Source organism: Pseudonaja textilis, chromosome 1 (genome assembly GCF_049901715.1).
Source record: "Pseudonaja textilis isolate UNSWEBS1 chromosome 1, rPseTex1.2, whole genome shotgun sequence".
Lineage (NCBI taxonomy): Eukaryota > Metazoa > Chordata > Lepidosauria > Squamata > Elapidae > Pseudonaja > Pseudonaja textilis.
This window is the reverse complement of record NC_141990.1, coordinates 139617714-139641354: the sequence shown is the minus strand read 5'-3', so window position 1 is coordinate 139641354 and position 23641 is coordinate 139617714. Positions and strand designations below refer to the sequence as shown.

Genomic DNA, 23641 nt, shown 5'->3' with positions numbered 1-23641 from the left:
CAGGCAGCTTTCATGCCTAAAATGGAACTAGAAGTCACGATCCCATGGTTTCTAGTCCTAGGCTTTAACCACTAGACCAAATTGGGTCTTCTTTTAGATGTACTGTAAGTTTTAAAATTCCTCTCTAAAAACATAAAGATTTTTATAAACACAGAACCTCCATATTGCCAATGTACTTGTATGGAAAAGTATACCATGTAGTCTTCTTCCCTGCTAAGACCTTCAGCTCACTCAGGCTAAATGATATTTTCTTTTCTAGGATCTAAAACATAGACTGTCCAACAATTCTAACATAGGGCATAGAAGGTATCCAGCATTATTTTCCTCCTATCCGTTTTTGATTGATTTGAAAAAAGAAAATTGATTTTAGCCAATCTTTTGAAGGAAAAAAAATGATTTTGGAATAAGCCTAAGATGGAGTATGATGTTCCCATATCTATTTAGCTGTGGAGGCAATCAAGGAATATATGTGTTGTGTTATTATCATGCTTTTCATTGTACAGTACCACCATTTCCCCATTTGTATGCACCCTCCTGAGCTTCTTTGCTTTAATTAAATCCCCAAAGAAACTTTTACAGGGAAACTCTCCCAATTTCCCTGCTTGCAACATTTTAGAAGGGCCTTGGTGCTCAGCAAGAAACCATTCCTTCTTTTTTTGTGTGTGAATTATGTTTGCTTAATATTTGGTAGGAAGGTGAAATATAAATCCTTAGAATGGTGAACCTGTCCTGTTATGACTGCCATTTATGTCCCCAGTCTGGACTATCTGGTGCATGAACTTTCTTCCATGAAGTCAGAGTGCTCTCATGATCTAATACCCCTATAGGTAAATCCAGTGCAAGGTTCCCATAGGAAATGGAGGGAAAAGGTGGAGCCAGAGGAGGGGCTAGTAACGCTGGGACCAAAGCCTCTAATAGCCCAAATAAGATGATAAATAGCTAGACAGAATCTGCTTAACAGTTGGAAAGTCCCAGGTGCTTTGGGGTAGTAAGCCTACTTGGCAGACTTTTGGCAAACTGAGTTGGTTGGTGGTTGTACTTATAATTGTACTCTAGATCAAAGGATACACTTTGGGTATTGTTTTCTCTTCAGCGCTTCAAGCTAGCACACTGAATATATTTTTTTCCTTAAATGATAGGTTCCTTTGGCTTTATAACTAGGCCTATTTTTTGCAAGGTCTTGTTATGAAATCTCCCCCATCAGTGATAAGATGTGACTGTACAAGCACTGCAATTTCAAAAGGTAATTCTGCTTCCCTTTGCCTTCTAACACCCATTGGCATGGGCTGAACCAGCACAGAGTAGCTTGCTAGGGCTATTGCAAAGAGGATGCAGGACTATAACCTTTGGACCTTTTGCAATTTGCTCTGAACGCTCTAAACCCTTTGGCTCAGCTGCTTTGCCAGGGAGTATTTAAAGGCAGGTCCAAGTAGGGACAGTCAAACTGACTTTGTTGTTGGAGTAAGAGAAGCAGAAGGGAGCAGAGCAGCCAAGGGTGCCTTTCAACATGGGCCACCCACACCTGTGGCCCCTGTTGTTGCTGCTTCTTCTAAGCAATGAGGCTTTAACACGTAAGTAGAGACCTCTCAGGTGGCTGGGAGAGAGGACCAGTTCTTTGAACTCAAGAAACAACCTCGACGGGAAAATATTCAATAGTCAGGTGGCTTTGACAGATGGTTAGAATTACGACATGTTGTTGTAAGGAATTTATTAAATCAAGAATGGTTCTGGATCTGGCCCATTGGCATACAAATTATTTATTTCGCATATCTTCCATATTAGTATGAAGTCAGGCGTGTCATCTGGGCTCAGCATAAATATGTTTCAACTTTAAAGGGAACAAATGATCTGATGTGTTGGAATAGTTTATAAGATGATATAGAATCGCTGGTTCTGCTTATTTTTAGAGATAGTATTTGCTTATGGGGATCCCTTCTGCTGAAGAGTTTCTTTCTTAGATTTATATCCTATTTTTTTTATGTAAATTTCCAGTGTGGTTTTTTTGCTGTCATTTAAAAATATAGAAACAACACAACTTGAAAATTAAATCTTTACCTAAGTTATTGCTTAGGAGCTTCATGATAACAGTCAATAGTGGTTGGACCAAGAAGACATACTATAGATCCTTCCTTAGGAGTACATCCAGTTTGAGGCAGAAGAGTTCGTTTCAGATTTAAACGCTGTAGGGTTGAACAATGATGCATTTGCAACCATAAATACAGCTGTCAAGGAGGAAGTCTCCAAAACAAAAGCAGTTAACATTTTCTTTTGAGCCAAAAGCAAATGTTAACTGGATTCAACATGGCATCCTAATACCCTCTTTATTTTATCACATATTATTTATTAACACTACTTACAGATCAGCCAGGTATACAAGACTCTGCATCTCAAGTGTTTTTCTCAGGTGCCCCTTCATGGATTGGATAGATCTGATTTTTTTTCCAAGGCTGCAGTATTTAAATTATTTGTCTGGGATTGTATTCAAGGTTGTATTTGAGTACTTGCACTTATTTCCATAGAGGATTGCCTGATTGTTATATTTAAGAAAGGATATGCTTGCATGGAATTATGTTGTTTGGAACAAAATAAGTTTACTGAAGTTTGTGTCTTGTTTCTTTTTGTATCCGAATGGTTGTCATATTTCACACAGTGAGGTTGCTTCTCTGTGCATTCTCTGTGCATTCATTGCCTACAAAAACAAAAACAAAACACCAGCAAGATAATTTCCTACACTAGATTCTAAATGTTAATGATGGAACTCTCTGGCTTTGGATATAAAACAAGTTGGATTTATCAAGACTTGGATAAACATGTAGGCATACTTATGGGTTACATCCAATGGGCTACATTCAATATTATGTGAGGAGACTTAAGAGAATCTTCCTTGCAGAGAGGTTTATTGTTATATATATATATAACTCAAGGCAATGAACATATCCAACACTTTCCTCCTCCAATTTTCCCCACAACAATTCTGGACTGAGAAAGATGTTGACTTTGATGCCAAAGGTGAGACTAGAACTCATGGTCTCTTGGTTTCTGGCCTGATGCTTCAACCACTAGACCCAACTGGCTCTTGGTTCCTCAAAAATCTAGAACAGGTTTAGAATATACATCAGTTTTGGGAGACACTTATATAGTCCAAATTAAGAGTCTCTTTCTACTGGCGTTGACCAGCAGCAGATAGACAGAGATCTAGATGGTAATATAAAAGGATTTTTAAAAATAATTCAGTCAGAAACATCTATGAATTATATGTTTTATCTCACTGAAGCAATCGCTTTCAGGTTTTGTAGTAGATGGTGCTGATATTTGCTAGTATGATTTTCACTCATACATTTGACAATCAAATATGAATTGCTGTTTTCTGGTCACCCAGGCATTTCTGTCTTAATTGTTAATGCTACCCAACACAAAAGATTGACCTCTTGTTAACAAAGATAAAAAATCAAACTAGTTTTATGGTTCAATCAACAAGCTTAAGCTAGCACTTCCTCGGAAATGGACCACCACCTTAATACTTTAAAATCATATAAACAGCATAGTTTCATAAAAAGTCTATTGCATTTTGCAAATATAGTATACAATTGGAGCTGTGGGGTTAGTTTGTTTTTTATTTTTCATTGTTTTTATTATCAAACCGATAAAAAGACCTATTCATCTGAGACTTGATTTAATACAATAGAAGTCTATAACATTAAAAAAATAAACTATACCCATTTTGTAAAGAGAGAAATTCCTGGGCCTTTGTTTCCTGTTCATAAAAGGTTTCAAAGACTACAAAGATGCTTGCACAAGAATCTATCCCAAATGTAAAACCAGACAGTATCACACAATTCTTTATTAGGGTTGTATTTTGCTAGCTGTATTTCTATAATTGTTGCTAGACAAATGATTTCTAAGCTGGAAAGGGCACAATTAAGTGCATTTTTATTTTAGTCTTCAGAATAAAATGTATTATTCTACAGAAGATGAAAGGAGTTACTTGAATAAGTATTTTATTCAAAATAAAAGCCCTGTTTGTTCAAGTAATTCCTTTTTAATATTTTCCTTTATGCGATTCCTTCTTTTTCCTGACTACTATAGAATCATCATTAAGTAAACTTTCAGATTTGGCTGTCACAGAGTATATGTCAATATGCACAAAAAATTTATACACATTTATGTGTATTATCTGTATTATGAACTGTTCCAACCTGGGAGAAAAGTGAGCAAACCACAAAAGTTATTATATCTGTACAATATTAATTGCATAAATAATTAATTGAAATAGGTTCTATACCTATAAAGATTAATATGGTGCAGACAATTATTTTGTTTGTGATGCTCTATGGAAGCCAAACCTGGATTTTGAAAAGCAGGACAAAAAAAAAAAAATACTGATACTTTACAATTTTTGATGTAAGAGAAGACTTTTGAGCCTCCCATAGATAGTCAAGGAAACAAATGGATTATAGGATAAACCAGATTTCTTTACATTTTGGAAGCCTTCACAAGCACCCTGCTTCCCTGAGAAGTCCACCATGGTGTGGTAGATAAGAAAGGAAAGAGAAGAGGCTGATCAGCAATAAGATGGCTGTATAGGAACACAGCCTGAAGAGTCCAACTGAAGAACAGATACTCTTAGAAAATTTAAATGTGGCCACTAAGAATCGATACCAACTTGTTGGTCCATCATTATCCAACCAATCACTTGGGAGATAATATTTGAAACAATATTTCAGTATTTAAAATCTGATTCAGATTTGGGGTGTGGGGGAGGAGAATAGGGAGAGTGACAAAATAAATGCAAGTAAGTAAATGTACATGCAATACTTTTTAAAAATAAAAGCCTATACGATTTTCTAGGAACTATCCACTGTTTTTAATATGCTGGTTATTTAATTTGCCCAGGGGGTTGCCAAAAAAAAAAAAAAAATTCTCCACCACTCCACTACTCCACTAAATTCTCTTCCTCTAAAATAATTACAGTAATGATGTATGTATTCTACTCAGACAATCCAAATAAGTTGCCTTCAGAAACTGAAATAATTTTTACTTCATGTACTGTATAGCTGGAAAATAAATTAGTATTGTACTTCTGATATTCCAACTAGAGTTTACTTTGCTTTGGGCATATTTTTTGATGGTTGTGAAAGAAGAGCAGAATAAAGGAAGCTGCATGATATTTTATTCCCCAGAATTATAAATGGGAAATGTTGACATCTGTTTTTAAGTTTTCACACATAACAGCAATATACACACATGTGAATGGCAAGGAAAGGGCAGAAGGAGAAAATTGACTTGAAAATAAAATATTAGTAGAATTTGCAGATTAAAATCATAGGTCAGAAAATGCTTATGAGCAACTGTGGAAAACTTGTTTATTCTTAAATGCTTGGCTGATTACGTGCTGTTCTTCTTGAGGGTCAAAGTATCTGGTGAGTTTGTTTGCTCTCTGTCCCTTTGATAAGCTTTGTTTTTCCAAACGTAGCCCTTTGGCGCCATCTACAGACAATATGGCAATCTCACTCTTTCAATTAAACACAGAAATTGTCCAGGTTTTATCTTGCTAGCTTTGTAATGGTCTCTTTGCAAAAGAAGGAAAAGAGGAAGAAGTGGGTTTTTTGCAGGCTTAGAATTTAATGCTGACATTTAGATGTAGGAAGAAGAATGCCTGGTCAATCTATTTGAGAAAATATTAATCAATTTATAGAACACCTTTCTTTTCAAGACCACTACTATGGGGACTAAAATAGTAATGCTCATCAACTGATTGCTTTCATTTAGTTCTCCCTGTATTCCAATGTATCTCACTATGCTGTCCACATTTAAATGTATGAAATGGCCTAATCATAGAAAGTAACTGCTTTGTGAAATTTGTTTTAAGCTTTGTGCTTTCGCCAAAGAGCTCAAAACATTATATGGACTTCATTTTATCCTCAAGAGCAGAGGTCGCCAATCTTTTGGACCTCAGCAACCACCAGACTCATAATTTTAAATCCCGGGGACCACTAACTGGTTCTGTGGGTGTGGCCTAATTTCTGGGTGTGGCTTGGTGGTCATGTGACTGGCTGGGCATGGCTTGTATGTAAATATTATAAATATTTATATAAATATTGAATTTTTGTATTAAAAAAGAGCAACTTTTACCCAAAATCAGGCAAAGCAGGCAGGCAGATTGAGTTGATCACAGAATCACAGAATCATTCAGTGATCTATCTATCTGCTATCTGCTAGCTCAGTCTCTCAAATTTGCTTGCTGTGAGTCTGCACTGGATAATGGAACCTTCAGTCCTAAGGGAGGTTCGGCTGTGCTTAAAAGGAGAGCCGAAGATCTAAAGACTAGCTAGAAAGCAAGAAATCCAGCCATTTCCTGCTTCCTAGCTAATCTAAATCTCCCGGCACAGCAGAATAGATGATGGTCGGAAAAAGGAAAAATAGCAATTTAGCAGGCAAGTTTGCTGGTAAGGAGTGAGTGAGTGGGGAGGGTTCCCACGGGCCATGTGGGATGGGCAGCCTTGTGTTTCTGTGCAGCCTTGATAATTGCTTTGGAGGGTGCTCTGGGGGTGAGATTTCTCTGCGGCCCACCAAAATTTTCTCATGGCCCACCAGTGGGCCATGGCCCACCAGTTGGTGACTGCTGCTCAAGAGAACCTAACAGAAAGATTAAGAAGAAATATGTTTATATTTCCAAATTAATTCAATGACTTGTATCACAGAATAAGATTTGGTCTTGAATGTATTCTGTTGTACCCTGACAAAGTAACAATTTTTTTATGCAGAATTGTTTGTAGTATCTCAAAGTGTCTTGAGAAAATAAATGACCAAAAAAAATAATTTCTATGTAAATAAGTTATTTACCAGAATGCATATTAAGATGAACAACTGTACTTATTTTGCTATCATTTAAATCCAAATAATCGTAGGGGGAAATTCATACGAACATACTTATGTCTTCTAGGAGAGGCAACCAGATTTAAGCCCTTTAGAAAGTACACCTATGATTATGAAACGGAAATCACAAATGGTGTGGCTGGAACAGCAGATTCCCACAGCGGCTCAAAAATTAAGTGCAAGGTAAGGAAGGAGAAGGATCAAATATTTGCAGATTATCAGGCAATCCCTCTTTTTAAACATGCCAGCACCCTAAAACTATGTCCAAACATTTCTCTAGCAGATGGTGAATTCACGTGTGGCAGAGAGATCATAACACACACACACCCCAAAACAAAGCAGCACGGGAAAAAAAATCCTAATAGTTGTTATTGTAATTGAGTTTAAATGGTGATTTTAGCTAATGACTTGAGATCAGCGGATCTCCATCCTTTCCAGCTTGGTGAATGGGTAGAGATGGCAGCGACGGGGCAGTGGGAAACAGGGGACTGTTTCACACATGCGCTGCTTTCACAAATGCAGCCTTGTGCACCCACCACTTCTGCAGCCCAGTTCTGAATGGGCTGCGGCCCAGCACTAGGACGCAACCTGGGAGGTTAGAGATCCCTCCTCTAAGGTGTCATATGTGTTACAAACAAAGTACAGATGTTTACAGTTCATTCCTAAGAATTCGCTCTTGGCTAAAGCTAAAGAAAGTATCTTCTTCTTCTTCTTCTTCTTCTTCTTCTTCTTCTTCTTCTTCTTCTTCTTCTTCTTCTTCTTCTTCTTCTTCTTCTTCTTCTTCTTCTTCTTCTTCTTCTTCTTCTTCTTCTTCTTCGTTTATTATAACATGCATAATTAACTCCTCTATACAACCGATTTCTCTGACCACAGTCCCATGTGCTCTCATTCTAGTCAAAATAGTGGAAATGATCTAATGTATATCAAATGATAGCAGCACATTGGTGAACTGAAGGCCTGCCCTGGATCTTAATTTTATTTAATACAGCAATGGCATGGGTGCTCCCCTCCTTCCCTGGGGTTAATTCCACTGCTGTCTTTTAAACATCTTAATTACTGCAGCTAAGTAATTAAGTAGCAAGATTCCCCAAGCCATCTGTGCGCAATCACACTGGAAACTAGCTGTGCTGTTCTGAAAACATCCTGCATGATATGCCCAAGTGATTGCAGGCTAATTGGCTTCATAACCAGTGTTTTACACCTTTAAACTTCTCTGCTTTCAGGTTGAGCTGGAAGTTCCACAACTCCATAATTTTGTCCTGAAGATAAACCAGTGTACCCTCGAAGAGGTGTATGGTATTGATGCCCAGGGAAAGGCGCTATTAAAGAAATCTAAGAACTCAGATGAATTTACTGCTGCCATGTCCCAGTAAGAAAATGTCCTACCTAATTTTCTACAGGATTCTAATGCTAGCTAAATGTTTCCTGATGTGAGTGACATTGAATACTGAGCAATCCAATCCAATCAGAATAGAACTGGAAGGGACCTTGGAGGTCTTCTAGTCCAACCCCCCGCTCATGCAAGAGCCCCTATACCATTTCAAACAGGTTGCTGTCCAGTCTCTTCTTAAAGACCTCCAGTGATGAAGCACCCACAACTTCTGAAGGCAAAGCTGTTCCGCTGGTTAATTGTCCTCATTTTAGGAAAGTTCCAGGTTGCTTCTCTCCTTGATGAGTTTCCATCCATTGTTTCTTGTCTTGCCTTCTGGCCCTTTAGAAAATAAGTAACCTCTCTTCTTTGTGACAGCCCCTCAAATAGTGGAATACTGCTGTCATGTCAGTTGCATCCCAATGGAAGAACCAGAGAATCAATTGTACAGTTCTGTTGCTTTTATACTATGCTCAGACACGGTGTGCCCCTATAAACATTCCATAAGCTTTAAAGCAACTATCCTTATCCGGAAGCCTGTTTTTTTTCATCTTTAATGATCAGCTTTGTAATATTTTTTATGGAATCAGAGAAAAGTAATGATGCAACAGTACTCAGACTCTGAGCAGAACAGAGTTGTCTGGATGCTTTAATGATTGTCATAAACCATCCAGCTGGAAATCTCTCTTGCAAGCATAGAGTTCCTTGTGAGAAGGAAAGGCTTTAGAATTCCAAGCACCAGGAAACCATTTTTTTCCAAAGTTGTGAAACACAAATTCAGTAAAACACATAAACATGCACACACACACACACGCACGCACGCACACGCACACACGTCACTTATGAAATACATTTCCGAAAAGCACCATCCTGATTTATTTCTTTGTCTGCAAATCAGTTGTTGGAAGAGCAGCAACATTTCAAAGAGAAGATGGCTTGAGAACAGAGCTTTGCTAAACAGGTCTGGACATACAAAGTTGTACATGGACAAGGAAGGATCCTGTTAAAACCATGTCACCAGCAATTGCCACAATGCATTTTAAACAGAAACACATAAAAAGAGCGAAAGAAAAATCCCAGGTACAAATGAGAAAAAATGGCCTGAGGCACCCCCTGGTGGGGCGGACCTCCTTTTTCAAAAATGTTCCATTGCAAATAAAAAGTTTTTCTTTCTTTTTTCTTTTTTTAAAAGGAACACATTTTCTGAAATGCATTAGGCCAAATAAAACCTTGGGATTTCTCCTTCTCTCTTTTGTTTTCTTTATGCATCATGACACATATTGTAATGTTTTTTTAAGTAGATACGATCTGGTGGAGATTCTGCAATTTGGAGAGGAGATATATCTATATTTTTCAACGGTAACAGAGAAGCTTGCAAATGATAGTTTATATATATGTGCAGTGAAAATCTATATAATGTTCTTTCTCAGAGAATAGCTGGAGAGACAATATGCTAGTCGTGGGGCTATTTTATCATGTAAAAGAAATTAGGAAAAATATGACAATCATCTAATACACTTAAAGGTTTTAAAACCAATGTAGGTTCCTTTATAAAACTGCCTGGTATGAACAAATTCACTTCAGAGAATGATATCCTGCCAAGCATCATGGTAAGATTGACAGTAACTGAGCTGATTCATGAGGATGGTACAAGCATTTGGTGCATTGTGAAACATACTTAAAAAGCTCTTGAAGATAGAAACAAGCCATAGCGATCCAAAATACTTTGGACCCCCCCAAGTGGAAATAGATACTGGGTAATAGGTCCAAGAACTAGATGGTTATCAAAACAAACAGAAGATGATAGAAAACAGGGTTGGCTGGAACATGAAGGAGACCATTCTACACTACAGCAGTTTTCTTGGAGGTCCCCTGTTTTATATTCTAATGTTAACCAATGCTTTTCTTTCTCTAAATATGCAATGGTGTTTTGTTTTCTTTTTTGGACAGATATGAGCTGAAAGTCAAGGTTCAGGATGATAGGAACGTTGAGCTATATCCTGTGGACAATGAAGCTACACATATACTCAACATCAAAAGAGGCATCATCTCTGCTTTTCTTGTGCCAACAGAGACAGAAAACAATGTCCAAACGTTGCCCATGGTAAAGAGCATATCCATCTTGTTTTCTTTCAATTAACATGAGTAAATATGGCTCAGTGACCCAGACAGACGGTTGCCCCTGTGGGAAGTGGCCCTTTGGGTCACCAGACTTGCTTTGGTTGACTATAGAGCAATGTGGTATTTTTGCCTTTGTAGGATACCGTACATGGAGAATGTGACAGCAGCATTGAAGTAAAAAGTAGAAAAAGCAACACTGGTAATCTAGCAGACATTGAAATAACCAGAAATCTGAAGTCTTGTGAGAACTTCAACCCTATCAGAGATTATGTCAGCCCAATTGCTTTCATTAAAGGCTTGGTAAGTATATGGAGCATGACAGAAAATATGTACTATATGTGTTATATGACTGAAATACACCACATTTTCCATAATCACTATCATTACAAAATTCAGCTATCATTTGATGAAATCTCTTTCTTCAGGTGACAAGTAAGAAGGAGTTGTTTTTTTTTAACCAACCAAGAATTAAAATTTAAGAAGGGAAATGCAAGTTTCTAGCAGGAGTCATGTTCTAAGAACCTCAATTGTTTTGTTCTTGGGATTGGTTAAACCTATGAAGTGGTTCACAAAATACAGAAGATCTCAAATTAAACCGAGGCGTTCTGACTAAAAAGTAAACCCACCGTCTCCGCCCCACAATTCCAAATCTCTTTGTAGAATCACAAATGGTTTATCAACTCTGTCATGCTATGTTATGTAAAACTGTTGCAAATATAAATGACTGCTTACCAAAGATTGAAAAGTGATAGGTATGGATTAAGCTGGTATTTTCTATGATCTTACCAAGGAAAGAAGAACATTTAACCCTATATTTGTATCCAAATGGAAATACAGCAAAAGCACCTGAACAAAGCAATTGCCATCCTCACTGGCTCACCAAAAACAGACGACAAGCTAAACAAGTCGTCACAGAAATCAGATTCTAGGGACAGCAGACCTAATTGCGATTCTGATTGCTGTAAATAAGCAAGGACTATTTGAAGATGACCCACGAGTTTGAGTAGAAGGACTGAATATTCCATTCTTCCTTTGCTCCGCCCATATTTGTACTAGAATGATTAGCAAGAAGGGAACTTGTCAGCAAGTCCAACACGGTATAAAAATACACGGGGCTTCTAGAGAAATGGTGAAACTCTCTGTGGGTCCCACCTCTATGGTTCCCAGCAGGAAATTAACTTTTGTGGATTTTTTTTAAAAACAAACTTATAATGATTTTGGTTTTGAATCTAATTTAGCCACAATTTTGTTTGTAGAATGCACCTTTATCCACCCTGATAAGCAGCAACCAGCATTGTCATTACACCGTGGATACAAAGAAAAAGCATATATCTGAAGCCATTTGCACTGAGAAACACTTGTTCCTGCCCTCCTCGTACAAGTAAGTTGCATAAGGTTCCCCCCCCCCATGACTTCTTCCTTACCACAGTTTACATTTAAACAACACACCAGGTTACTTTATATAAAGCTTTGTTGCTTTTTTTTCCTTATTGCAATAGAAGTCAATATGGCATGATGGCGAAAATCATTCAAACTCTGAAATATGAAAACGTTGCCAACATCAACAACAGGAACATGGATGGTAAGTCTTTAAGCAATGGTTTTCACTTTGATCTAGTTCAGGGATCCCCAAACTTGGCAACTTTAAGACTTGTGGACTTCGACTCCTCAGCCAGCATAGCCAAAGTTGCCAAGTTTGGAGACCTCTGATCAAGTTCCTATGAGTCATGTAGGGCAGGTGTCCAAACCTCCAGTCTGTGGACTGGCGCCGGGCCGTGGCCTGCCAGAAACCAGGCCGCGCAAAGAAATGAAGCGCCATCCACGAGATGCAGGCTGTATGCGAAACTCATTGACTATTATGCTTCTTTAGAGCTGTAATAAAGATTTAAAAATAATCAGTGCACAGGCCAAGTGCAATATTTAAGATGGCTGTAGAGAAAGAGAAATGGAGGAAAATAATATTTATTGGATTTTAATAATTGCCCCATTAAATACAGAGAGGGACTGTGAGCAACCTGTTTTGATTTGTACTTCAAGACTCATGCACAGAAGGCAACAACATCTTTGGTTCATCTTTTTTTTAAAAAAATCAAGTCCATCAGGATTAGTTAGCAACATTTTATTTATTTTATTTGTTTGATTTGTCAATCGCTTACAAGATAATAGGTATAAGAATAAACATCAGTGGTGGGATTCAATTTTTTTTACTACCAGTTCTGTGGGCATGGCTTGGTGGGTGCAGAAGGGGAAGGATACTGTAAATTCTCCAGTCAGATGTGGTATTTGCTGGTTTTCTGAACTACTCAAAAGTTCTGCTACCGGTTCTCTAAAACTGGTCAGAACCTGCTGAATACCACCTCTGGTATGAATACAGGAAATAAGTACAAGTAAATGGGGACAATAGGACAGGGACGGTAGGCACGATGGTGCACTTATGCACGCCCCTTACATCTATTTACCACTGGTGACATGAACACCAGTGACATGAACAATGCCTTACAAATTAGATACAGCTAATCTAAGGCAAGGCTTGTGAGAAGAAATAAAGAAAGATACTAACATCCGGTTCATGTTTCCTATTAGACTGATTTGGAAATAGAATCATTTCAATGTGATATTATTCCAGTAGGAACAAGGCTGATCCACTTCTGGTTTGCTCATCGGGACGTCTGGCTAGCTTACCATCAAAGAAAATAATTTGTTTTGCCAGTGTCCAGTATGAGAGTTTGTGTACTTGAATGATGTTTACATAAAACTGGCTATGAAAACTAACGCAGGCAGTTGTCGACTTACAACCATTCATTCAAAGTTACAACGGTGGTGAAAAAAGGTGACCGATGACCATTTTTCACACTTGACGACCATTGCAATATCTCCATGGACACGTGATCAAAATTTGGATGCTTGACAACTGGTTCATATTTATGATGGTTGCAATGTCCCAGGGGTCATATGATCCCCTTTTGTAATCTTCTGACCAGCAAAGTCAACAGGGAAGCCAGATTCACTTAACAACCGGATTACCAACTTATCAACTGCAGTGGTTCATTTAACAACTGTGGCAAGGAAAGTGATAAAATGGGACAAAATTCATTTAATAAATGTAACAACAGAAATCTCAGTTGTGGTCGTAAGCCGAGGACTACCTGTATTGCAATAAGTTAATAGCCTTTGTACCTCATGCTGGCTAAGCATTAGTGGATCAAAGTTAGATATCTAGATTTTGTTTATTCCTGTATGCACCAGAGGCATCCATATTTCACATCGTTCCAGAGGATCCTTCAACTTTTAGGAGGATCTTTAGAGGGGCATGAGTGGTTATAGTTGGAAGAACCTACAATTCCACTCAGACAAAGCCAACTCTTGAAATAGCACAAAACCACTACTTGTTGTTATTCAACTATCCTTTGAGCTTGGCAGTGTTGTAATGGTATCGTTTTGAAAGATGCTTTTTTTTTTTCCCCAGTTACTGGCCTGATAAAGAGAGAACTGTCTTTGGAGAATGTGGAGGCCAAAATTCTCAGGCATGGTGATGCTGTTCTGAAAAGTCTTCAAGAATTAAAAAAACTGTCAGTCTCTCAGCAGAACCATAAAAGAGCCAACTTGTTCTACAGATTTGTTACTGGGCTGAGAAGCTTGCACAATAGCACCCTTGGCCCATTGGTGCCAAAGTTGATAGAAACTTCCAGGTATTTCATCATCCGCTGTTGACTTATTGTTATGGAACCTTGCAGTGGAAATAAATAGGGCACTCAGTGGATGTTCAGCTGTATGCCTTGGCTGTACGCCTTGGCCGTAATCAACTTACACTGAGGCCAATGCTGGCAAATATAAGTTAGAATAGTGGGCAAAGATTTCACTAACAGAGCATAGAAGACTCAGTATTGTTAGGTGGATGATCTACTTATGTGGCTGAATTTTTTTTACTTCTCCCTGTATATTCTCATCTCCAGTTTAGAGAAAGCCCAATATCAAAGGGTATGTGAAAGAGAGAGAAATCATCCACTCCCACTTATTTGGTTATTACTTATTTAAATTGATTGGCTGCCCAATTCCAGTGGACTCTGGAACATTGTTGATGGACAAAGTCTTTTTGGAATCAGCCCACATCTTGATTGTTTCAAAACATTTACGTTTCATCAGATAACTGGATTTATTCAGTATCCTTTGAATGAGCCAAAATGTGTTGGCTAACACACTTAATCCTGTCACCCTACACAAAAAAAATGATTCTTTTTGCATCAAAATTAATCTACATGTTACGTTTTAAACCATTGTAAAATAATATTTGCAAAGATGATTTCAAAGCAATCTAGGACTAGAACATGAAAAACTAAAAGGTTCATCCTAACTATTGGCTGATCATCACTCTAACTGGTTAATTTTTCAGAGATATTGGGAGCCACATGTTTTGGTAGCTCTTCTATACAGAAAAAACAGTTAAAATCAACTGTGAATATGCCTTTAAACCAACTCTGTAATTCCTCTGCTTCATCTTCTTTTATTCTTTTTTAGAGCCATCACAATACAGGCCCTGATTCAATGTGGAACCCCAGAATGCTTTGGAGCCATCCTTCAAATATTGAGGACTAACAACATTGACCCTTTGGTGGCAGATGCAGTCACATTCAGCTTGGGACTGCTACCTTCTCCATGCACTAAAACAATACGGGAGATTCTAAACATGGCTGAGTATCACCCAAGCCGAGCTTCTTTCTATGCCTTGAGCCATTCAGTGAACAGGTATGTGACAACTTAGTATATTTTGATAGGAAGAGATGTTACTTAGGAATATAATTTAGCTAATGCAGCGCTCCCTGACATTGTCATTAGAAGTGCAACTGTTAAAATAATGAATTACTTAAATTTAGCCACTACTAACATTTTAATTGACTGAAAATAAGCATCTTATACAAAAATTCCCTCCTGTTTTCACAGAGAGGAATATTGTGAGAGGATGATTAATTAGTGTAAGCATAGTATATGTGATGTCTTTGAGTGTCAAACTTATTAGTTCCACGTATACATTTTGTGCAACACAGAAATTAGATCTGGGCAGTGAGGAAGGCTAACAGTAGCAACAGAAGAGTTATTTGTTTGTTTGTTGTTTTGTTTATACTTTTTAATTATTCACAATAAGTTCTTTAAATATGTTTTAAAAATAAACAATCTGAAGTTGGGATCAGTCAGTGTAGGCTGGTGATTCATTATTCCCTTTGAGGAGTTGAGAACTGTTACATGAGCTTTCATTGTTATGACTTTCACATTACATATATTACCAGCAATGTGTGAAAAACTGGCATTGTCTACAATGCCTAGGAAATCTATAGAATGTGCAATGTTTTTAGACAAAGCGATTAATGTGTGATTTACTTTATATTAAAGTGAAAGAAGAAATATAAAATACAAGACAGCCTTACTGAGAAAAAAAAACAGGAGAAAAAGACCAATATTGACCAACAAGGAAATCTAGAATGGCATTATTTTATACTTTCACAGGTTGCCTTGTCACATTGCATAAAATGCCTAGGAAATGTGTGAACCATTAAGTGTTCTAATACTTTGACATACCATTTTTGGCATTCTATAGATTTCCTATCCATTCTATAAAATGCCTAATTTCACACATTGATGGTACATCTGCCTCTGCACAACTCACATCTTTTAAAAGATGCTAACATTGAACATCTTCCTATCTTCCAGATTCTACTTCCAGAAAAAAATAATTACACCAGAATTAACAGATGTTGCAAACTTTGTAACATCTTTGATCAGCAATGAATGTTCAGGAAATGAAGACCTCACCTACCTGACTTTGAGGGTAATTGTAAAAGTACCAACTTTTAACATTACAGATTAACATACCTTGGTGGGGGGAAAAAAAACTAAACTTGCATTTTCTGTTGTGGTTCACAGGCCATTGGCAATATGGGAAATGTTTTGGAAAACATCAATCCCAATGTAAAACAATCCCTAAAACTATGTATTCGAAGCAATGTGGCATCCCTTGACATCCAGAAAGCAGCCATTCAAGCACTGAGAAAAATGGATCTAAATGATGAGGTAAAGCAGACTATTTTGTAACTTAATGTGATTTTTTCAAATATTCTGTTTTTTGATGGGTATCGAACAAATCTTATATCTAAAAATACAACAAATTTAACATACACTGGTTAAATTAGTTTTAAGGTATTGTTTTGATTAAAAGTGAAGTCATATAATTCTATTAATCATATTAATATCAAAAATGAACTTTAAACATTTTGATTTTCCATAAGACTGTAGCTCATAATTCCTTTATTTGTGTAATACACTTTTGGAGAATTAGATAATCAATAGCAATAGCACCTAGACTTATATACCGCTCCATAGTGCTATATAGCACTCTCTCAGTTCAGAAGTGGTATTCAGCAGGTTGTGACCAGTTCTGGAGGACTGGTAGTGGAAATTTTGAGTAGTTTGGAGAACCGGCAAATACTACCTCCAACTGGAGATTTTACAGTATCCTTCCCCTGCCATGCCCACCAGGCCACGCCGACAGAACTGGTAGTAAAAAAGTTTGAATCCCACCACTGTCTCAGTTGTTTTGACTCAGTTGAGCCAGAATTTTGGCCCCAACAATTTGGGTTCTCATTTTACTGACCTGGGAAGGATAGAAAGGTGAATCACCCATGAGTTGGTCAGGATCGAACTCCTGATTGTGAGCAGACTTAGCCTGCAATACCACATTCCAACCCATTGCACTACCACAGCTCTGGTGAGTCCTAAATGTGAAGCACTAAATCCTAAATGTTTCCTACCATAGCAGTTAAACCAGCATAGCATAGCAAACCTAGCATAGCAATTAAACTAATCACAGCTGCTTAGGAAAATACTACATTTTTTTCTTTTATTTCAGGATCGCGGAATGCTAATTAGAGTCTTCCAGGATGCCTCTTCCCCAGCTGATAAACGTTTAGCGGCTTATCTCCTGCTGATGAAACATCCTTCCAATGATTTTGCCAAAATCATTAAAATTACTTTGAGGGAGAAGAATGAACAAGTCAAAAATTTTGTAGCTTCCCACATTGCCAATATCTTAGATACTACTGATTTTTACAATGAACCGTAAGTCATTTTCAAATCTGCTGAAATTGTTTCATTGTTTATGTTTTACAAGTTATGCTTTTAACTTTAATGAAGAACTTCATAAACTGTTTCAATTTCTTTATTCATTACATGCCAAAACAACTAGACCCAAAGATAGTTTCTTCCCCCATGCCATGACTTGGCTAAACATCTAACTCCCACAGCACTGTCTTATGCCTAAAGATATTTGCCCCATGTAGTAGGTTGTATTGCTATTATCCTTGTCATCTTCTCATATTTCTCATCTCTCATCTTTCCTATTACATTCTCTTAATGGTATATTATTATTTATCAATTGTTGTTTGTAGCTTATGATTTATGATCTATGATTTTTTCATTTTATTTAGAAAGTTATTTCAGAATTTTTGACTACTGTTTAATTGATAGGGCTACAATTAAGTAGTAATTCAGAATTTAGTAATAGAATCTCCTCTTCAGATCATTTTTTTCTCTCCTCCCACCAGTGAACATACACTAGCAATCCAGTTGCTAAAGAGATCCCTAGAATGATACAGTAAATTTACATTAATGAAAATTACCTCAGCATTGTGAGGATATTTTTTAACTTTCTTTTGCTTTTTTGGACATGCTGTAATCAGGCTCAGAATCAAAATTCAGGAGGCACTTAAAGGAAGCCAGATGCCAACAGTTAAAGACTTCCGAAGATTCTCACGAAATTATCAAGTTTCCAAGATGGTGACTTTCCCATGGTCTGAGGAACCTTTCACAGCAAAATTGGAAGGAAATCTGCTGTTTGACTCAAGCAGCTATATAGCTAAGGAAACCATGCTGAAAACAACATTACAATTATTTGGACTGAGACCTCTGGATATATTTGAGGTACAGCTGCTTTTAAATACTTTCTTCTTCTTTCTTCCTGTTTATTCTTTTTTCTATTCCTTACTAATTTTGTTATCAAAGTATTGTGTTATTTACCATTTTATTTAAACACTGTGTTGGAACCAAAAGCTCTCAAAACAGAATATAGTTTTAAAAGTCAACCCTATATAAAAATTGCATCCAATAGGCATAGGCTTAGTACATTTCACATCATCAAAATACACTAATGGTTTCAGTAATCAATTAGCAGAAGAATAAAATTGCTACCCTGTTTCTCCAACAATACGGCCTCCCCCAATAGAAAGTCCCAGCATGTTTTATAGGCATGAAATGAAATTAAGCCCCTCCCCCCAAATTAAGGCCTATATTAAAACATGCGAAATGGGGGGGAATGGTGGGGGGGCTTGCTGTTAGGAAGTACTTTTGTTGCACACCCGGATATGGTGCTGCCTGCGTTGACCCCGATATGAAGTGCCCCACCAACGCCGAGGTCAACATCCAAGCTGTCACTGCCCGCCTACCTGAAGATGCAAGGGGGGGAATTAAGTCACCCCCAAAAAGACGACCTAGCCATTTTTTCGGGGCTCAAAAAAAAATAAGACCCGGCCTTATTATATGAGAAACACGGTAAATCTTCAGCTACTATGACCATGCTAACATCTTGATATCAAAGGACAAAGTCTGTATGCAATGATGACCAAACACAACACTAGAGAGCCATTAATTTTATATTTAAAATTCCAAAAGAGTTGAAGGCATTCTCTTTTTTACAATAATTAAACATCTGGAATTAAATCACTTTGAAATCAAGACGCTTAGAATTTTAGTTACCCTCACTCACAAATCTACAGTAATACTATTAACTTCCTCTTCCCGAAATGCATAATTCATTTGAAACAACTTAATCTTAAACACTGGAAGTCAATTAAGATTTAATAGATAAATAAAACAAACCAAAAGAAAATAATAATAATTAAAAAATATCTAACAAGTAGCCAATAGATTTTTGTTGATATGACAACTTGACTACATTTCTTTCCCGATCAAGAAATAAAAAATCCTTTCCTGGACTGCATTTAATTTGGGGCTATTAAAGCTCTAAAATTTGTATTTCCCTATGGAAAGAACAATCTATTTTCCACAATATTTTCTAACCTGATATTTTGGCCAAGAAACACCTACAGAGCTGCCACTGAATGTTTAGACAAGTTAACCTTAGGCTTTCCAAGTGAAATGACTTTCATTTTCATTTGACCAGATTGGTCTGGATGGGAAAAACTTAGAGCCTACTGTTGAAGCAATGTTTGGTCCAGGAGGATTTTTCCCTGATGCTGCTACCAAAGCTTTGTACTGGATTGATGGCAAAGTACCAGAAAAGTTTTCTCAAGCCCTTTTTGATTATTTTGGATATTCCAAGGATGCAACACAGGATCGGGTATGTGGTTTCTTGATGTTTTTGTACTGTTAAGTTTTACAAATAAATTAGAGCCTCTGTAGAGTATTTGGTCGAGTTTAATAGAATGCTGAAATAACTGAATTACTGTTAGGCTCAAATGCTAATGCCCTTACTGCAGGTTTCTCAATATTATCTTTAAGTAGATAAGTTTAGGATTTGGTATGGCTTCATATAACTAATTCAGCTTATTTAAATGCTGCTGAGTTTGTATTTCCAAAGGAGTTTGCAGTTTTTCTGCAACTCTGAAATAGCACTAATAGGCCACCGGACATCATTTGGAAGTATCCTGCTGTAAGATGATTCATTGAATGTCTAACCAAATGAGTCTTTTAATAATATGGACAATTCTCATATTCTAATATTCCTTTTCCTATGTGTTGTAAAATCAAAAGATCAGGCATTAAGCAGAACTGAAGCTGATAAGCTCTATCCTAGCAGTTGAAGTTCCTTAACAAAGACTAAAGTGTTCATTTTTTTTTTACATCTATCCCCATATTCTTTTGCCCTTTTACACCAGAGATTTACCAGAAAATTTTACAAGCTGTATTTATTTCAAAGTATTTTTAAAATAAAACTTTGAGAAATTCTGCAGATTCATAGTTGAAGCCTGACACTTTTTCTACAGGTAGATTAAATAAAATTTATTGAAAATGTGGTATGTAATCAAAGTTAGTTTAAATTATTTCTTCAAACGAAATCCGAAGTTCCATAGTGGGATTTCCCCTTCTTATTTTCATAGGATATGATGAAAGGAATCATGCTTAATTTTGAGAAACTGCTTAAAGAAATTGCCAGCAAGCCACAAACACCGGATGTCAAAGCCTATTTCAGAGTCTTCCAAGAAGAATTGGGCTACTTGAAACTCAGTGACATCAACTTGTTGGGAAATGTGATTCTGAAAAGCCTTAAAACCTTGCACAGTATACCCCAGAAAGTAAGTCTTCAAATACTAAACATTCTATATATTCTATTTTCCTTTTCATTTCCTATTCATTATTCAGTCTAATTAACCACTAACCAGGTAAGTTTGCATCCTCTATGCCCATTTAACTGTGAAAAAAGACGCAGAGAATTCAGTGAGAAGTCCTTCTAAGTTGTGTACAAAATTACTAAGAGGCCAAAAAAAAGAGCAGCTTTTATTCTGGAATTTCCTTTTTTCTTTTTAAATTTTAATTTATCTCTTATAATTCCATGGAAGTTGGATAAGAGGACGCAGCATGCAAGCCTATTAAAAATAAAAGATTTGCTTTGGGGAAATTGGATTGTTCAAGATGAGCAAGCAAGATAGCCTTTGTTTTTTAAGTAGTAGTCTTTCACTGTGTTGAAATCTGACAACCAAACTAGATGAGATGCCACTTATACTGTTCCAATTTGTGGAATGTCTTTTTTTTTTAAAGTGAAAAACAGATCTGGGAATCTGATTTGGATGCTGAACTCTGAAATGAGAAGGGATGTTTTGCTTTTTGCTTTCTATTGAGGACTATGTGAACTGAGCAGGAAGTTTTTATTGGAACCCAAATGATAATTTTTCTTCCACTGCAAATTGAAGGCAGATGGAAAGTGATCTGGATTGGAATACTAACAGGAACAAAAGATTAATGTTCTTTGATCCTCCCATTGGAGCCGTAATCCAGATTAGCACATCCCTTCTATATATTTGATGTTTATTTTTATTTTTTTTAAAAAGACATTCATTTTGACCAGTTTTGTATTCTTCTTGGCTTTCATCATACAAGCCAGATTTAAAAGGCTGGCAAAAAGCGTGTGTTTTTAAACAGACTTCTGTATGTGTTTCATTGGTCTAATACATCTATCCCAATTGAGGTGAAACCACTTTCATCTCTGGGGTAATTTTTATAATTTTTTTTGTTGTGGAATTTTTATACAAAGCATTCATATCAGGAGATAGTTACTCTGCAAGGAATAGTGCCCATAAAATCTTTAGCAGTTGCATGCATAGGGATCTCCACTTCTAGCCTCCCAAATTTGGAGCGATGTCATTGGGAGTGTTAATAGACAGTATCTGTAAATATTCAGTTTCCCTACTTCTGCATTTCACTTCTTTTTTTCATTACAGAAACCAATGCATGTTCTCCCTGCCCTCAGTAAACAAATCCCATCTAATATTAAGCTACATTTTTTAAAGGAAAACCAGCAGAGGGAAGCAAACTTCCTCTAATAACACTATTTGCTTTTATTTGGATATAGGTTACACTCCTGCGATATGTTTTGAACAAGGCTTAATACAAATAACTTAGTCCATCAATTGTTTTTGCTATTTTTCCAGTTAAATCTGGATTCAAGAAACTTCCTTGAATCTTTATTCAAATTTTCAAAACATGAAGCTAGGAAAAAAACTCCCTAGGAAGGGTGCAAATGTTAACACGTTTGTTTTTCTATGTGTCTGCCTACAGATTGTTGATGCCATTTCCCAGGGGGGTGAAAACGACCTCATGATTCATTACATCTTCATGGACAATGAATTTGAGCTACCCACAAGTGCAGGACTGCAGCTACAAGTAGCTTTGTCTGGAATAGCCACCCCTGGAGCAAAGGTTGGAATGAAAATTTCACAGAGGAACGTGAGTTTTATTTTCACGCTACTTTTGAAGTTTCTTCAATAGCCTACAGTGCGATAAATGAAATGATGAAACTGGTAAGCTACAGTAGCACAAACAAGAGCCAATTTCAAGGGGGGTGGGCTCTCATTACATTTTGCAATGCTCCCCTTAAGGGTTATAGGGGTATGTGATCTACCTAAAACCAGGAGGAGCTCTTGGTGTAGGATTGCATTAATGATCTACCTATATTTCCCTTATATTGGAAGTAATCGTTGCATCATGACAAGCAGAATTATGATGGTCATGTAGGAAGGTATATAGTTCTTGTTTTTTAGGTGAGTTTAAGTACGTTAAAAACTATTTTTCTGTGGAGTCCATCTAGGAATTCCATATTCAGAGAAGCACTTCTATGTGGAGGGGGAAAACCTATCCAAATTCATTGATATATAACTTAGGCCTAGGTTATTTCAGAAAAAACATTTTTCTTCTATGATAATTTACCAAAATTGTCAGGTAAGTTTCATCTTTGGATATCACCACTTCATCTGGTGATGATATGAAACCTGCCCATCTCAGTTATTATTCATAGATTGTAGAAAACACACTTTATGAGTGATCTATTTTCTATAGAAGACCAAGAAAGAACCTTACTGGCCTATCTTTATGCTTGGATTTTAATCATAGTTGATCTGAGGTTTTTTTTAGAAAAGGCATATATGGAAATGAAGTAAATAAATACTTCATTGTATAATAAATAAAGTGCTGAAGATAGCATTGACTTTGAAATGTGCTTATTCCAAGGTTAAATGGTTTTCATGTAAGCAAATCAGACTTTTGGAGAAATGCAGATACCAATATTTAGTAAATCCGCTTCAAGATTTGAAGTATATTGTCTGTCATCCTGGGGAGAGTTACTATCAATAAGTAAACTGTCAGAAACTAATTCTGGTTTGCAACTTCATGACAAATATTTGGGAAAGATGAAGCAAATATTTGTGTCTTATATGTATCTTCTAGATCCATGCAGATTTGACTCTTAAACCATCAATGGCAGTTGAGTTCATAACTCATTTAGGAGTGAATATCCCCGAGTTTGCTAGAAATGGTATACAGATGAACACCAATATATACCATGAATCTGGAATTGAAACTAATGTTGCACTGAAAGCTGGACACCTTAAATTCACCTTTCCTGCACCAAAGGCCCCAGTCAAACTTTTCAGCATCAGGTATTGTAACAGTTCTGTAAACAATTTTTCTTTCCGATTTTTATTCCTGCAGATGTGCAGA

The 23641-nt window shown here is 36.8% G+C and overlaps 1 protein-coding gene across 1 annotated transcript in view; it reads left to right on the top strand.

Annotated features, from left to right (window-relative positions):
- Positions 1-1404: 1404 nt before the first annotated feature.
- The window catches only part of APOB (apolipoprotein B), a 48470-nt gene continuing 26233 nt past the window's right edge, over positions 1405-23641 (top strand). The window contains exons 1-17 of the mRNA XM_026695353.2: positions 1405-1571; positions 6944-7059; positions 8100-8245; positions 10196-10349; positions 10505-10666; positions 11623-11747; positions 11866-11948; positions 13833-14055; positions 14882-15109; positions 16070-16187; positions 16283-16429; positions 17265-17473; positions 18094-18334; positions 19593-19769; positions 20530-20724; positions 22205-22372; positions 23369-23580. Of these exons, the coding sequence (XP_026551138.2) occupies positions 1508-1571; positions 6944-7059; positions 8100-8245; positions 10196-10349; positions 10505-10666; positions 11623-11747; positions 11866-11948; positions 13833-14055; positions 14882-15109; positions 16070-16187; positions 16283-16429; positions 17265-17473; positions 18094-18334; positions 19593-19769; positions 20530-20724; positions 22205-22372; positions 23369-23580 (2768 nt within the window). The 5' untranslated portion in view covers positions 1405-1507. The remainder of the gene's footprint in view (positions 1572-6943; positions 7060-8099; positions 8246-10195; positions 10350-10504; positions 10667-11622; positions 11748-11865; positions 11949-13832; positions 14056-14881; positions 15110-16069; positions 16188-16282; positions 16430-17264; positions 17474-18093; positions 18335-19592; positions 19770-20529; positions 20725-22204; positions 22373-23368; positions 23581-23641) is intronic.